The 16,350-nt window shown below is 52.2% G+C and overlaps 1 protein-coding gene across 6 annotated transcripts in view; it reads left to right on the forward strand.

Moving 5' to 3' along the window:
- Positions 1–16,350, forward strand: part of DAAM1 (dishevelled associated activator of morphogenesis 1) — a 98,782-nt gene that overhangs the window by 67,021 nt on the left and 15,411 nt on the right. For 5 of the 6 annotated variants that reach the window (XM_030043680.1, XM_030043689.1, XM_030043715.1 and 2 more), the window contains 13 exons: positions 222–316; positions 2,142–2,475; positions 3,008–3,118; positions 3,237–3,340; positions 3,772–3,838; positions 4,186–4,303; positions 4,428–4,566; positions 5,051–5,109; positions 5,448–5,635; positions 5,957–6,265; positions 6,381–6,488; positions 11,477–11,506; positions 12,933–13,036. In XM_030043680.1, coding sequence (XP_029899540.1) covers positions 222–316; positions 2,142–2,475; positions 3,008–3,118; positions 3,237–3,340; positions 3,772–3,838; positions 4,186–4,303; positions 4,428–4,566; positions 5,051–5,109; positions 5,448–5,635; positions 5,957–6,265; positions 6,381–6,488; positions 11,477–11,506; positions 12,933–13,036 — 1,766 coding nt within the window. The remainder of the gene's footprint in view (positions 1–221; positions 317–2,141; positions 2,476–3,007; positions 3,119–3,236; positions 3,341–3,771; positions 3,839–4,185; positions 4,304–4,427; positions 4,567–5,050; positions 5,110–5,447; positions 5,636–5,956; positions 6,266–6,380; positions 6,489–11,476; positions 11,507–12,932; positions 13,037–16,350) is intronic. The other variant, XM_030043725.1, reaches the window with a different exon arrangement.

The following is a 16,350-nucleotide window of genomic DNA, read 5'->3' on the forward strand; positions in this document are numbered from 1 at the left end:
CATCTCCTTGCAGACCACGGGAGTTTTTCCAAACTGCCCCTTTTCCCAAGTTCTGCGATTGCCATAAGGATCTGGACTTTAGACTTCCAGAGTCGGTTTAGGGTCCCAGCTCCGTCCCCACGGCTTGGCACGGCATGGCAAGGCGGCGGGTGCTCCCACTCCTCGGGCACAAGCTTCGCAGGGAAACCTCCCCTCTTAAATCTGCCTTTGTCTTTTCACAGAGGAAATCGCTGATCGCTTTGGAAAAAGAAGATGAGGAGGAGAGAAATAAAACAATTGAAAGTTTGAAGACTGCACTGCGGACGAAACCAATGAGGCAATTCCCTTCCATTCCTGGCTTTGTCGCCGCGGACATGGGTCTTGATTCCTGACCTCTGGTGGAGGGGGGGTTTAATATAAATATAAATGGGGCCTGCTCAGGATGAGGGAGGCAAGGACCCTGAAACGTCACTTGCCTTTTTCAATTCACCTCTTGTCATTTTGTTCCTTTTCCTCGGTCCTTTTAGTGGCTGAGAGCCACCAGGACCTTCACATCTGTTCAGGGAAATCAGGTGACTTCTTTTTTTTTTTTCAAATTTGCTTTTGTTCTCATTGGAACAGAATGTAAAAATTCCTTCCAGATTGAATTTAAAAAAAAAAAAAAAAATCCAATTTTTGTTGGTCAACCAGGCCCTTTGTTTCAACTTCAACTTCTCTTGCACTTTTTAAAGGAATAAAATCACATGAATCTTCAGGCTTTTATGAAGAGAAAAAAAAAAAATGTTGCTAGGAGGTTTTGATGGGGAGGATAAAGAAAGGGTGGGACTCTTTCTGAATGTCTGTAGTTTTTCCTAAATTCAGTTTCTCTGGAGTCTGCATGCACACATCTGCAAAACCTTTAAGATGCCTCAGGTCAACATTTTCTGATGGGAAAATGTTTCTTGACCCGGTCTGGTTATGGAAGAAACAGCTATTGCTTGTAATTGCATTCCCCTCTTCGGTTTCTCTTTTGCAATGGTTCTGGTGATGGTACTTGGTAAGAAATTCCCAGGGTCGAGGGCGAGCACCCAATTTCCATGGAACCTGGGCATCTTGGGTGCTGGCTCCCCACAGTCCCCTGGGAGCAGGGCAGTTACCCAGCCATGAAACTTTGCAAAGTCCTTAAAAGTGGTTTGTGAGTCTGTCTCACTGGAACTCAGAAGGATCCAGCAGGCTTTATAGACAATTTTACCTGTTGACCCTGCTTTTGCTCCCAGGGAAGTGAACATCAAATTTCCTATTGACTTTGGCTGGAAGAAGAGCAGTCTTTGAAGCAGAGAAATCAGTTTTCCCCGAGCCTGCAATTACCCCTTTTGTTGCTGCGCATCAGCATGGCTTGTTTCGAATTAAAATCATCCCAGTGCTGGGATGTTCTTGGCTCATTTGCTTTCCGAGCCCGTGCCTTTTGCCAAACCAGAATACACCCATGCCTGGATGGCATCGGGCAGGGAGGTCCTAAAATGCCTGAGCGGCGTGCAGTGTTATGTCTGCCTGCTCTAGCGAATCTGCCTGGGGCATTGCCATGCATTTGCTGCCTGCTTTCTATTTAGCGGTGTTATAAGTCATCATAAAAATCAGAAATCCCTTAAAATTGGTGAGATGTACCTAAGGGAGGAGAAGGATGTGGGTGGTGAGGCATGACAGGCGTCATGGTCATGGGCTCGGCTGACATTGGGGTGTCTGTGGCTGACAAGGAGGTGACTCCAGCGCTTGGGAGTTTCTTCCAGTTCCGTGCAAAACTGGTCCCAAGTGAGCGAGATTTAAGACTCAGGTTGGGGACTGGGAAGGTTTTGCAGCAGCGTGGCTGCAAACTCCTAACCTCCACCCTGGGGCTTGTGCTGATGGCTGGGTTAGCTGGTCCTCTTCCAAATATCCTACCTCTGGACAACCTTGTGCAGGTGATGCCTGGTTGCCTACGCTACTGGGCATTGATTAAATTGATTTTTGCAATCCCATCCCTGTCTCTGGGCTGTAGGAGTCCTGCAGGCTTTTTGCTATCCAAAGTCCAGGAAAAAATATATAAGAAGCTCCTGGGTTTACAACAACAGACAAGTCAGCCCTGTTTGAGTGTAAAAGGGTCCTTTAGCATTTGGTGTTAAAGCTAGAAACCCTCTTTCTAACAGGTTTGTAACCCGGTTCATCGACCTGGATGGCTTGTCGTGTATTCTGAACTTTCTCAAAAGCATGGACTATGAGACGGCAGAGTCTCGGATACATACCTCGCTCATTGGATGTATAAAAGCACTAATGAACAACTCCCTGGGCCGGGCTCACGTCCTGGCCCATTCGGAGAGTATTAACGTAATCGCTCAGAGTCTGAGCACGGAGAATATTAAGACGAAGGTGGCAGTGCTGGAAATCATGGGCGCTGTGTGCCTGGTTCCCGGGGGCCACAAAAAGGTACTGGAGGCAATGCTGCACTACCAGAAATACGCCAGCGAAAGGACTCGTTTTCAGGTAGGTGGGTCTCAACTTGCCCCTCGGCTCCTGAAATTCGGCATTCTTGTCCCTTCTTCCTCCTTGATATCTAAATGCTGCTTGCAAATGATTTATTATGGCCGTTTGCAACTTAGATACTCTGGGAATTACCCCAGAACCATGTCTGATGACATCTGCAGCTGAGCAAAGAGTGAGGAACCAGTTATTTAAGGCAACACACCCCCCAAAAAAAATTCTTGCTTGTGCAGGGTTGTGACGGTCTGACAAATTCAATGTCTCACACACACCCCAAAAAAAATTCTTGCTTGTGCAGGGTCACTGGGATCACAGCTCTGCAAGGCTGCAGCACATCTGGATGGGCTGATGTTAGCCAAAACGGGTGCTGGGGTGGGCTGCATTACAGCAGGCAGCAGCTGATGATCCATTGCCAGCAGGTTGCTGCAGGGGCTGTAGGAGCGTCACGAGGAGTTGTTCCTGCATGCGTCTCCTGACTGTTTGTGCAGCATCGGGGCTGTCACTGGGTGTTTAACTGACATTGCGTGTTTGGCAGACGCTGATCAATGACTTGGACAAGAGCACGGGGCGGTATCGGGATGAAGTGAGCCTCAAGACAGCCATCATGTCCTTCATCAACGCGGTCCTGAGCCAAGGGGCAGGCGTGGTGAGCGCCGGGGCTCTTGGAGAGGGAGGTGTTTTGGTGGGTTTGGGGTGGTTTTATTTTAATAAGCTTGCTGAGGATGTGCGTCTTGTTGTGTTGACCCCACAACTGTCCCTTGCAGGAAAGCCTGGATTTCAGACTCCATCTGAGATACGAATTTCTTATGCTTGGGATCCAGCCAGTCATTGATAAACTAAGAGAGCATGAAAATTCAACCCTCGACCGGTGAGTAGTGACCCCCAGCCCACTGGTGTTTTTTGCCCTTGCCTTGCACCCTCTCTTTCTGGTTTCTGGACTTAGCCTTTGGGGAAAACATGTGGGTCTAGACTTGCCCCTCTTGAGGAAATTCTTTGTTGTCACCAGAGAGGAAGGGGAAAGCCCCAGCATGGTTTTGCTGCGCTCTAACTTAGGGTTGAGCTGGGAAGGATGTGCCATCGCGGGTCTAGGGGATGCTGGCAGCCCTCCTCCTCCTCTTCGCGTCGCAAAAGGCTCCTCGGACAGGCTGTAGTGACTGGGAGCTCGAGACTGAAGATCCGGTTGATGTTTCAAGCTTTGCTTGTCTCTAGGCTGCTGCCAGACTGGCTGCCTGCAATTTACTAATTGTCACATTCATACCTGCTTTTAACAGTCTGGTTTTTTCCTCTTTCTTTCCTCAGGCACTTAGATTTTTTCGAAATGCTTAGAAATGAAGATGAACTGGAATTTGCCAAAAGATTTGAGCTGGTGAGTACGAATGTTGCTGATGCAAACACTGGCACTCAATGTCATGGTTCCTTTTAAAAGCGCCTATGTGGCCTGGGACAAAGCACGGTCTTTTGGATAAAATTTGGAGGTTGGGAAACCTGTCTCCTGTTGCCCTGCTCTGTTGCAGCCTCCATCCTACAGCCTGCTTCATCCCTTTTCTCCTCTGGCTGCCGACCAGCGCTGTTTGCCCCCATCAGGGCAGTGGGGCTTGTCTGTCCATCAGGTGTGGGGTGGGGATGGCTCGTGGCGTTTGGAGCTCAGACTCGGGAAACAGGAGTTGCCGTCGCCGGTCCGATGGCCTGACCTCGCTTCGCTCCTATCCGCAGGTCCACATCGACACCAAAAGCGCGACTCAGATGTTCGAGCTGACGAGGAAGAGGCTGACACACACCGAGGCGTACCCGCACTTTATGTCTATTCTCCACCACTGTCTCCAAATGCCTTGTGAGTCCCGGGGGAAGCGAGGAAACCCACAGCTGCCAGGGGCTTGGCAGCCCACGTCTCCTCCCCGGGGGCACCAGCGATGTCCCTGCTGCTCCCCTTACTCTCTCCCCTCCTTCCCCGACAGATAAAAGAAGCGGCAACACTGTCCAGTACTGGCTGCTGCTTGACAGGATCGTGCAGCAGATCGTCATCCAGAGTGACAAAGGGCAGGACCCCGACGCCACTCCCCTGGAAAACTTCAATATCAAAAACGTTGTCCGAATGTAAGTGCTCGCCCGCCTTTCCCGGGGCTGGCTGCTGAGCAGCAGCAACATGAGCCACCGTGGCTTCGCTGCCTCCTGCTCTGGCAGGCGAGAGGGCCAGGGCTGGGGGTTATCCCTGCCGGGTTGGCATCACTTCGACCTCTTAAGCACAATGTGCAGGTGAATTATGCTCAGCCTCTGTGTCTTCAGTGAGCTATTTCCCCCAACCGCTGCTGTCACTGTTCCTTATTCATCACTTACTGTCACCTGCTGATGTTTCTGCTCCTCGGTCGGACAAGCCAGCACCCCTGGAGCTGTTGAGACAGCACTGTGTCCCAGACTGCAAAACCCTGCTGGGGGGAGGCAGAGCAGAGGTGTTAGAAATAACAGTTTGGGAGCCTTAAATCCCACTGCCCAGGCTTGCTCAGTCGTGTCTCTTGCTGGTGATGGTCGCTTGTTTACTGTGGTAGGATTGTCTCACGTGCTACACGTCTTTTCCTTTTAGGTTAGTCAATGAAAATGAAGTGAAGCAGTGGAAAGAGCAAGCAGAAAAAATGCGAAAAGGTGAGTGATGGAGAGATATACGGCGTTAACTTTAACCTTGACGCACACGGTAAGCTAAACAGATAACGTATACATTTATTTAGCTGGATGGACTCTGTGGGCTTTATTGAGTGGCTGAGATAATATCACGCTATGGGGCTTACAAGGGAAGTGGGCAAAAGAGAGATTCATTTTTTCATGGGGAGGCCCTGGCCAGGGTATTAAGGCACAGCACACGCTCCCTTGTCTTAACTGCACAGCTTCTCTGCAGGGTAGTGTGGGGGTTAGTCCCCCACATGCTGCCATTTACCAGAAGGGAGTGTTTGTAACCCAAAAGTGCTCTCATGGGGCTGTTTCAGAGCACAGCGAGCTTCAGCAGAAGCTGGAGAAGAAGGAGCGGGAGTGCGATGCCAAGGCCCAGGAGAAGGAAGAAATGATGCAGACACTGAACAAGATGAAGGAGAAGCTGGAAAAGGAGTCCAGCGAGCACAAGCAGGTCAAGCAGCAGGTGGCGGATCTCACGGCGCAGCTCCACGAGATGAGCAGGGTGAGGCCCCAAAGCTCCTCCACATTGTGGCCCAGTCCCAAATCCCCTGCAAAAACCATGGGGTGATTTCTGGAGGCTGAGCTGTACAGGGGGCTGAGAAAGGTACTTGTTCGGAGGGCCACCAAGATGTCTGTCCCTGGTGATGGGGGTGATTTTGCCTCTCCAGCTGCATCGGACCTCAGTCAGGAGGGCTAAAGCCTTTGAGTGCTTCCTATGCTGGTTAAATTTTGGCCAAAAAAATTAAAAATGGGCATGGGGGTGTTTCTTGGGTGGTGTCCCCCAGCTCCCTATGACCAGTCCCCCTTCCTCTTTCTCTCCCAGAGGGCGATCTGTGCTGCTGGCCCCGGAGGACCTCCCTTGCCACCAGGAGCTCCTGGTGGCCCTTTACCTTCTCCAGCTCCCGGATCCCTTCTTCCCCCTCCACCACCACCGCCGCCCCCAGGGGGATGTCCCCCACCGCCTCCCCCACCACCCCCCCCTCCAGGCGGTCCCCCACCACCCCCCGGCCCCCCACCCCTTGATGGGGTGATGCCTCCCCCCGGAGCACCTCTGGGCTTGGCCCTCAAGAAGAAGAGCATCCCACAGCCGACGAACGCCCTCAAGTCCTTCAACTGGTCCAAGCTGCCAGAGGTAAGCCGGGAAATAATTCGGGCAGGGAAACCGGAGTATGCCGGACGGCCACCCGGTGATGTAAGGGCAGGTGGGCAGGGGACCCCCAACTTGCAATGCTCCTGCTGTCTTGCAGAACAAGCTGGCAGGCACCGTGTGGACCGACATAGATGACGCAAAAGTGTTCAAAATCCTGGATCTCGAAGACCTGGAAAGGACATTCTCTGCCTACCAAAGACAGCAGGTAACGGCTGGCCCGGGGCGCACGCGGGGATCTGGGCAAGGTGCCGCCATTACGAGGTTGCGCGGTTTCACTTGTGGTCTCAAAACACATCTCCCATCATTATTTCATACCAGCACCGTGTTTGGCAGATTGACTTGATCTGCTTTGTCGTCTCATCCGTATGCGAGTGCCTTTTGCATTGAAGTGGCCGTTCACGGCTCAGAGTGCCTGAGTTCGCCCCTGCCCACACACCTGACCACGTGTGTCATGAAGATGGATTACAAAAGAAAACAAAAAAAAAAGAGACGGGGAATGTATGAAAATAGCCCCTAGATGTGGCCACGGTTGGGTAATATTTTTGGATCGCTCTTAACAGCAACTGCTTCATGTCTCCGTATTGGGTGGAAAATTTCTATCCCTCTCTGGCCAAGAAGGACTAAGTTTTGCCCACATCTACCATGGGTGGATCTCTTCTTTTATTTTTGTAGTGAGCCCAGAGCAAAATGTGAGCTTTGAACAAAAAAGCAAATCCCAAACCAAAATAATGACACTGCAGGCAAAAGTCTCTGCTTTTTAATCTCCTGCTCAAGCAATATGGCCCCACTTTGGAAGGCATCAAAGCCCACGAAGAAAATTAGACACTTGTTTTACCCCAGGCAGGACCACGATGGGCAAAAGCAATTTTTTTGAGAAGGCAGGAGAAAAAGCAGGGAGAGAGGCTGAAAAAGTCATGTTTACCTGCTGAGCGTCTGGCTGCATTGCTGGGAGGAGAGGACAGGTTGTCCTGCTCTTGCCAGGCTCAGGCAGAGGGACGGTACCAGGAAGGAGTGGACCTGACACATAAGCTCCTTAGACAACGTGAGAGATTAATCTCTTCCAGAGGCTAATTGAGGGAAAGATCAGGGCAGATTAGAGCAGGGCAAATATCAACAGTAACCCATCAGAAGTATGTGCTGCCCCGGTGTGTTTCGGGAATAGGTGACCACAGTGCTGGCTCTTTCCCCCGGCATTTTTGGAGCTTGACTCATGCCTACTGAAGGGCATGTCTGCAGACAAGGTGAAAATGGAAGAGAAGCAAGAATAGAAACCTGGTGTGTCAGCGGGACAGTTCGCCCTCTGGCTTGCCTGCCTGAGTCCGTGAATCACCTGGTATGCTGCGGATTATTGCCAGGCAGGAATTTAAATATAATTTGACTTGGCCGAGGTCCTGCTGGGTGAAGCAGCTGGTTAGGTTCAGGGCCAGCAAGAAGGGGGAGATGCTGCAAGGAGCTCTGTGACATGGGCTTTCACCCCAGATGGGATGAGGACCAAGACGGAGCTGAATGTGGGAGCCAGGGACTGGGGTGGGACTGGCAGAAGATGCTGCGAGAGCGTCTGAAAGGGAGATTGGGAAAGAGGAGGTGAAAGCTTTCCTGTTGGGATGCTGCTGGGGCTGGAGCCACCCATGGGAGCATGACGCACGAGTTCCTGTGGCTCATCCAGCCTTCATGGTAGCACCGGTTTGTGTGACTTAAGTGATGGGATACATCCCCCCTGGACTTGAAGGCACATGACTGCTGACCTGGAGGTCCCCAGGTGCCCCCACGTGCAGTTCCAGCGTGGGGAGGGGGTGCCTGGCTGTGTGTCCCGGCGTTGCCGGCAGCACGGCCCTGCAGACAGCTGCCGTGCACGCACCAGCACGTGGGGTTAGTGACGCTCCTTGAGATAACACACGCACCACGGGGCACTTCGCATACGGTGTGGGGCTGGGGGACCTCCATGCGAATCGCCTGTCCCCTGCAGGGAAGGATGATGAACTAGTGCCTTAATAATTTGCAGCGGTTTTGAGCTCTAGAAAAAGTTGGTTTCTGTTCTGAGCAAGCAGTGGAGGAGTAGGGATTTCTCCTCGCTGCTCCCCGTCTTGAGCCCTTGGCTGAAAATCACTTGCTTGGTGATCGCACCTCTCACTTGTCCTCAGACACAACGTGGGACATCAGGGGCTGCCTGCCTGCCCATGCCCTGAGCACACCAGGGCTCCAAAATCGCATGGCCGGGTGGTACCTCACTGTGGCCGGCACCCCAGCAGGGTTTGGGAGCAGCGCGTAGAGGTGTGCGTGGTGCAGAGAGCTCTCAGACCGCCCACGAGTAGCTGTTGCGGAGCTGCTGTTGATGGGACTTGTCTATTTTTATTGCCATAGTGCCTGGGAATCCCTAAGTAGTGCACAGACCCGAGACTTAATGATGTACTTAATTTTAAGCATCTCTTTAAATGCTTATCCCATGTCACAAGCTGGAACGTAAACACAAGCTATAAAGTAAGCTCTGCAGCTCTCAGGAAAGGCCTTTTCCATGCGGGGAGGACAGGAGCCCTCTGGGCTTCCTGGGGCTCAGCCTGGGAGCATCCTTGCCCCGTGCTGAGCGAAGCACGGATGCTTGCCCAGAGCTGTCAGGAGAGCCCATATCCTCCCCATCCTCCCCGCCGATGCTCTGCGGATGTCCCTGTCCCCAGAGAAGGGCTCATCCCCGCAGCTATACATAATACCGGCATTTACCAATCTTGCTAGATATAACAGAAAAACCAACAGGAGCTCTGTGTTTCAGGCTGCGGTGTGAGGACCCAGCAGGACCGGGGGTAGCTGCTTAAGGATGTGTATGCGGTGATGGAGAAAAACAAGTCTAGGGCCATCAGAGCTTAGATGTGCTACAGAGGGCTCTGCGTCTCCTCCGTCGGGGATGTTTTGAGAGCCTGCAAGGGGAAGAGGCTGGGAGTGATGCTGATTAAGTGGCAGTGCAACGGCCAGGGCAGTCCTGGCAGGTTCCGCAGTGATGAGTGATGTAAAAGAGCCAGGGCCAAGTGGAAAAAATAGGTGTTGTTGAACCAGGGGCTTAGCAGTGAGCCGGGAAAGAATTCATCTCCCAAAAAAAGATGAAAGAAGAAAAGCCTCCAGCTCCTCCATGCAAGCCAGAGTGACCTGCGCAGGGGCCAGGGGCAACAGGAGCGGAGAATGTTTGTGGGGATGGTGACAGCAGATTTAAAGCTAGTCCTTCTTACACCGCCATCCTGCAGCAGAGGCTGGATCACAGTTCGTGCAAGGGAAAGGGGCAGGGATGAGGCTGGTTTGAGGCAGAGAGGGAGGGTTTTTGTAACGAGCCTTTTCTCTACCTTAATGTATAAGGAGCCATCCCTCTCCCAGAGCAGGAGACTGCAGGAGGACCGTGTCCTTCTCCTCTCCTGCAGTGTGGAGCTGGTCTGAGCATCGTGGGGCAGGTCTGGGCGTCGGGATGGAAGGAAGGCTTCCTAATTAAGGACCAGTTAAATGAACAAGAAGATACCCATTGCGTCTTGTGGGTGTGGTTTGTGCCTGTCCCACAAAGGAGCCTGCTGGGAAGAGGTTGCTTTATGAAACACTGATCCTCAACCTTAAATGATCCACAGAGTTAAATTCTGCTTTTGCAACAGCCTCACATACAGCTAAATCGTACGGTTTTTCATCTGACCTCCCTGAAGTACAGCAGTGGCAGCTTGGGTGTCCTTACTCAGGGTCTGCAGGTCCCCATTTCCTTGCCAAGCCCCCGATGTGGTGGCATTGCCGGAGGTCTGCTCCTGGGGATGGTCATGGCAGCTCTTCGACACATGTGTCTACACAGACGGGTGCAATGCTGCCTCGAGGAACCGCTCAGCGCTACGCCGGGGTGCCCGTAACACAGCCATGGGCACCCATCCCTCACGCTGAAGAAAAGGTCTGTCGCTCCTTTTCTTGGCTGATATTTCTTTGCCTCCTGGCACGTCTTGTTCTGCTAGTTGGCCACAGTGTTTCTGTGGGCTCGAGGAAAGCCTGACACATTGATTTTTAGCCGTGAGCCTTGCGATCGGCGCAGCTCAGCCCCCGGCGGGTGCTGGTTCCCCAGACCCAGGTGTTCGGTGGCATCTATCGGAGCCCTTTCCCATGCTCCTGCCCAGAGCCACGTGTGGGTCCTGGGCTGGTCTAGCCTCGACAGCTGGTCAGGGGAAAACCCACATAAACAAGGTTTCCTCTAAAAAGGCAGCAGTGATGGGGCTGTGTTTGGGGATGACCAACTCAAACCAGGCACATGGGTCATCAGTCACCTCTGCGCGGAGGAGCTGGAGGGAAATGCCTTTGTAAACCAACAGCGTTTGGACCCATCCACCCCCTCCACTCACTGCCTGCCTTCCCTTTTTTTTTTTTTTTTTTTTTTAAAAAAAAAAACCAACCATTTATGCACCTTTGAAACCTCCCTCCCCACGCACAGAGGTCTCTTGAACCAAGTACAAAAAAAAAAAAATAAGATGCAGCCCAGGGAATGAGGGAAAACTTCTGTGTGTGTGTGCACACATGTATGATGCCGGCTTTGCCGCACATGCTTCTACTCTGGTGGGGGGAGCCCGGCAGGACAACCAGGTCTTTGGAGGAGCACAGCACCGGTGGGGCATCAGGGTGGCATTCAGCCAGGCTGCCGAGCCCTGGAGAAGGGAGTTTGTCCCTGTCCAAGGAGAAGCCGAGGGGAAGCGTGTTGCCATGGCAAATGGTAAAGTTTTGCTGCGGCCAGATTTGCTCCGGGATAAGCCTCTCGTTATTTCCACTTGAAAGCCCTGTTTTTCCTGGCAGTCACGTTGGCATTTCAGTCCCTCAGATTTGTAAAAACTAGCAATTTCCTTCCCCAGCACGGCGGGCTGAGCGGTGCTGTGCCGTTGGGCCAGCGCTCGCCGACTCACGCGCGGAGCGGTGGCAGGGCTTGGCCAGCGTCCTCCCACCTCGTCCCACGTCCCCGCCTCGTGCAGCAGCACCTTGGCCTGATCCATCCTTGCACATCCTTCAATCCTCACCGCATTTTCACGTCCATCCCCCCTATTTCGGCGCTGGCAGACCCCGAGTGCCTCCCCGTGCTGCCAAGCCCCCCCGTATTGCACCCTCCCCTTGTCTGTGCTTCGATTCCTTTTGGTTTCGCTGAGATCACTGAACTGCATGTGTTTTTTACTGCCTTTTTCCATGCTTCTGCTATGGCCGTAGGACTTCTTTGTGAACGGTAACTCCAGACAGGTAAGCGAGCATCCGCAGGAGCTCGGCGCCTGCGAGCGGTGAGGGCAGGGCGAGCGCGGGGCTGGGGACACGGGGGACGCACGCTGTGCTGCTGCCGGGGGGTTAACATGCGCCAAAGTGGGCTTCAAATCGGAGAGGTACAAAGATCGCCAGGAGGAGCAGCTTGAAAGTTGATGCTGGGGAGGCTGGTAAGTAAGAAGCTGCCCTTTCTGCTGTCTGGTCGGACATTGAAGCCAACATCCGAGTCCAGGGGTTAAATTTTCAGATGCAGCTTAACACAGAGAAGCTCCTACCCCTGAGCATTTTTGCTTGTCAAAACATGGAAATAAATAAACTTGTACCTGTGGGTTGAAGCTCTCTGTTTCGGTGTGGTCAGAGCAGGCAAGGCACACGAGAGGGGCAGCGGGTGGTAGGTGACTTGGGGCTCACCTTCCTTCACCTGCCACTGCCTTCGCTCTGCACCACCCATCCCAGCAGCTTCCCGCTTTTTATAGCTGGGGTTTTTTTTCATTCAAACAAGAAAAAGAGGAAAAAATGGGAACTTTTGTGCTCACTCTCAACCCGTGCGGTGGCTGTGTGCCAGGTCTCCTACGCTCATAGACATTTAGTGCGGATCCGTAGTGCATGGCACCTTGCAGCTCCAGGTTGTGTTCCTTGCAGAAGGATTGAATAGCTGGCTTTTAATTGATTAACCTTACTAAAACATGTGATATGGTAACTTAAAACCGGGGGCAACAGGAACCCCTTGGGCAACCCTGCAAAATTGCTGTTCTGTAGATCTGCCCATTCGCCCACAACCGCAATTTGATATATTGTTAGTCATTTGGAGGTAATGTATTTCAGCTGCTTAGGAGATGTAGGTGCTTATGCCACACCAATTCCTGCTTTCAAATCCCTTATTTTGGGAGAATTTCACTGAAAGAGCAGCAAATGCTGCAGGTTGCGTTTGCAGGTCCGGTACCTTGTATTGGTTAGCTTGCTTGGGAGGACTGATGCGTGAAGGGCGACTGCAGATGTTTGGAGCAGGGGTGAAGAACAAGAGTGATGCTGAGTGTGTGCAGCAGCCCGTAATGAAATATTTCATGCGAGGATTTAATGAAGTATCACAAATATGTATGCTAAGAAAGCCCGGCTTTATTTATTCAGCAGCGCCTATGTGTTCGCAGATTTTTAAATCTTCCCTGTCTGAGACAATATTTACATTTCTAACCAGTGGCTTCAAAGCCAGCTCTGGTTTATGAAATGACTTACTGTGTTTCAGTTACAGGCGATGGGTTTTACCCGTAACCCATGGTGACACTCCTGATTAATGGGGGCCCACTGTGTATCACGCTGCTATGTGCAGAGAGTACTAAATGTCTTTGCTTCTCCATGGCTTTTCTCCAGGCTTTCCTTTTTTTTTTTTTTTTCCCTTGTTTTTTTGTAGAAGGAAGATGCTATCGATGACACTTTGAGTTCCCGGCATAAAGTCAAGGAACTTTCGGTCATAGATGGCCGGAGAGCTCAGAATTGCAATATCCTTCTCTCCAGGTACGGTTAATGCCTTCTCGTCCTCTGGGGAGTGGGGGGATGCCTGATGCCCTGCCCTGGGCTGGGGAGGGGCTGCTCCTCATCCCTGGGAGGGGGGTTTAATGACAGGAACCAGTGCGGGAGGAGAGCCAGCGACACCTGAACCCAGCTATAGCCTTACACCGTTCGTAGCGGGGTGGCACGGGGAGGAGATGCGATTAACCGGGTACGTGGCGATTCGGTGTCCCTGGAAAGCCCCAGAGGGGCTGGGGTACCCAGTGAGCCTGTACAGGGGGTGGGAGGGGGGGTGATGTCACCTCTTATCTTCCTCAGCCTGGGTTTTGTTTGCTTTTTATTGGCAGCTGAAGAGGGTCTCTGTTAGGCTGGGGAAAGCGCTGGGTATCGGCAGGGTGCGGGGAGCGGCACCGTAATTCGGCCAGGGCCTGGCTGCCTGTGCGGCTGTCCTGTGCCACATCTGGATTTTGGGAAGGGGATGTCTCCCTCTTCCAGCTGCTCAGCCCTGCTGGGATGACAGCCTCCTGCACGCCCCTCACCAGGCGGGCTTAGCACTGCTACCAGCAATTTAATCCCATCCCCGGCTTGCTGCCAAGAGGATAAAAAGGGCCTTTTTTGGCAAGATGAACTACACCAATAAGACTGACTCCTGAGAAAGGAGAAGCCAGGCTGTGGAGGTCTGAAAGGATCAACTATCAGTGTAGCTACTTGAAAAAAAAAAAGAAAAAAACCAAACAGCAGCAGAAAATGCCACTTTTTTCTGACTCACCCAGAAAAAAAAAATCCCAACAGCAGTCAAATATAGCTCCATTCAGAAATATTCACTCTGCTGCCTGGAAGGACAGAAGCTTTTATGCCACCCAGGACCAGCTGGGATGGAGCAGCATCGCTGGCAGGTTGGGCTTGCAGCCGTGGTGCCCAAATTCTGTGTTTTCCTGGACCGTGGGTCAGCGGAGCCAGTGCCTTGCCTGGGCAGCCCAGCTGGTTTCCTTCCCTGGAAAGCATACAGAGGCTGATGCCCGCAAAAAAACCCCTCTGGGTGGATAACTCATGGTCCCTGGTGCTTCTTCAAGCTTTCCCAGAGGTGGTCTGCCACCCCGCAGGCAGCAGGAGCGATGAGTGCAGCGAGCCATGAGCTGCAGCATTCAGTGGTAAAATCGCTGTGTTTATGGCCGTTTCTGCTCTGGGTTGCTTCTGGGGATTTTCGTATTTCCTAGCTGTCCAAATAAAAAGGATGATGATGAAAGCGGAGTTTAAAGCAGCAGGCAAATGAGTACGTCTATGGCAGCCAGCTATTAGCAAGTAAAGCGATGGGATTTGGGGCACTGGCTTGGCTGTTCCCCGGAGTACTTAGGCTGAGCGTAGTCAGAGTGGGGTTAGGTGTAATTCAGCCAGAGGTTTAAGTGTATAATTGAAAGTTAAGCACACAAATAGTCCCTTTGGTGGGAAGGGGAGCTACCCAAGCGCTTAACTTCAAAGACATCTTGCATGTCTTACTAAGTAAAGGTCCTAATTTCAAATTTCATCTCACCAGCAAACCTTTCTCTTCCAAGAAAGTGATGGCTGGAAACGAGTCGCCAATAATTAATCCCACAAAAAGGGCAACACAGAGGCCGCTGCCTTGTCTGCCCTCCCCTTTGGGTCATTTCCTAGGGGAGAAGCGGGGTCAGACCTGCCCGGCAGGGTGGTCCCCAGGCCTCTCATACAGCTTTTCCCGTGCACGTCCCACAGCATCGGGGCCCTATGGGGACGAGTGGCTCTGGGGGAGCAGTGGCTTGTGCCGGCCGCTGCTTTGGAGGTACTTTGGGGTTTGTCCAGTCGTGCTCCCAGGCTGCCCAGGGAAGCGGCTGAGTCACCATCCCTGGAGGTGTTCAAAAAGCGAGTGGACGGGGTACTTCAGGACGTGGTTTAGTGGGCATGGTTGGTGGTTGGACTCGATGATCTTGAAGGTCTTTTCCAACCTAAATGATTCTAAGATTCTATGATTCTATGATTCTATGACACGTGGGCAGAGGGGCCAGCCGGGCAAGACATTTCTCTAGCACTGCAGCAGCAGCAACCAAAGCTGCCCCTTCCCCCATTTCTGCAAGGGACCGCAATCAAGTTTCCCCAAAATCCCTTTGGGTGATTTACTCTTGATGCCAAGTGGCTAAAAGGAAGGGCAGTGTCAGGACGAAGCCCAAGCATCCTGCTGGTGGGCTCAGGTCCAGCCCCTGCATCTCTAGCAGACTCCGTGTGACCTTGGGCAAACCCTTCCATCTCTGCCCGCCCCAGGTGCCCATCCCTAAGGTGGGCAGAGCAGCGGGTCCCTGGTCCCAGCGTTGCAAAGGGACTGGTCTCGCAGGGTGGCTCGCTGCAGCCAGGCTGCTGCTCTCCTGCCTCGCTCATGCGGCCACCACGGGGACGAGCAGACTTTCACATGTGAAAGGACCTGCAAGCTTGGTCCCTCATTTAGCCCAGACGTTTGTAAGCTCACCAGGCATTGTCTGGCTTGCAGCGTGGAAAGATTACAGCCAGCGAGATACTTTATCTCTCTCTGTAGATTTATTTTTTTGCCCGTTTCCCTTGCTTTGGGAGAAATTACTGTGCAGTGAGATCACTGGATTTTCCTCTGGCTTGTAGTGCAGCACAAGAATATTTTTAACACTTGCTTTTTTCTTCTTTTTTTTTTTTTGGAGAATGCTTTGCCAATGTCAGTGCATTATCAGGTCTCCCTCTGTGAACCCACTGTGTCCTTGCTTTTGCTCCCTGTGTACATGTGTATATTTAGCGCTGCGTTCTGCAAGATGCAAATCAAACCCTTGCTCTATTGCTTTCTGCCTATGCTGGCAGTGAATGGCTCGTTTGATTCCTCTCTCCAGCGAGGCGGCGTGGAGCATTTTTTCTCAAATGAATGTGGCTTTTCAAGAGGGTGCGTCCCTTTCCCGGCAGAATTCATTTTTCCCCTTCACACTTATTACGTCCTTCGCGGGACTCTACAAAAGCCACGCAAAATAGCTCCGTGCTTGTCAGGCTGGCGAGCTGTCACTTTGCATCGGCGGGCTGCTGGCTTTAAATCCCTGTGACAGCAAGTCCTGTGACCCCGTTCCTCTCAGACGGCTTGCGTTCGACAGCTGCTGCCAACAATGATAATTATTGTAGTTATAGATAAGCTTCTAGCTTTCACTGGCCCCTTTCCCATCAAATTGTCTGAGAAGCTGTTTTCTTCTGGCGCCCTGCGCTTGCTCTCTGCCGGTGCCGGGGCGGGCTCTTGTTCTTGGCACTGGGTTTTGATGATTCCTGAGAAAAGTTTTTTCAGCTTTTTTTTTTTTTTTTTAAAT

Source organism: Aquila chrysaetos, chromosome 2, assembly GCF_900496995.4.
Source record: "Aquila chrysaetos chrysaetos chromosome 2, bAquChr1.4, whole genome shotgun sequence".
Lineage (NCBI taxonomy): Eukaryota > Metazoa > Chordata > Aves > Accipitriformes > Accipitridae > Aquila > Aquila chrysaetos.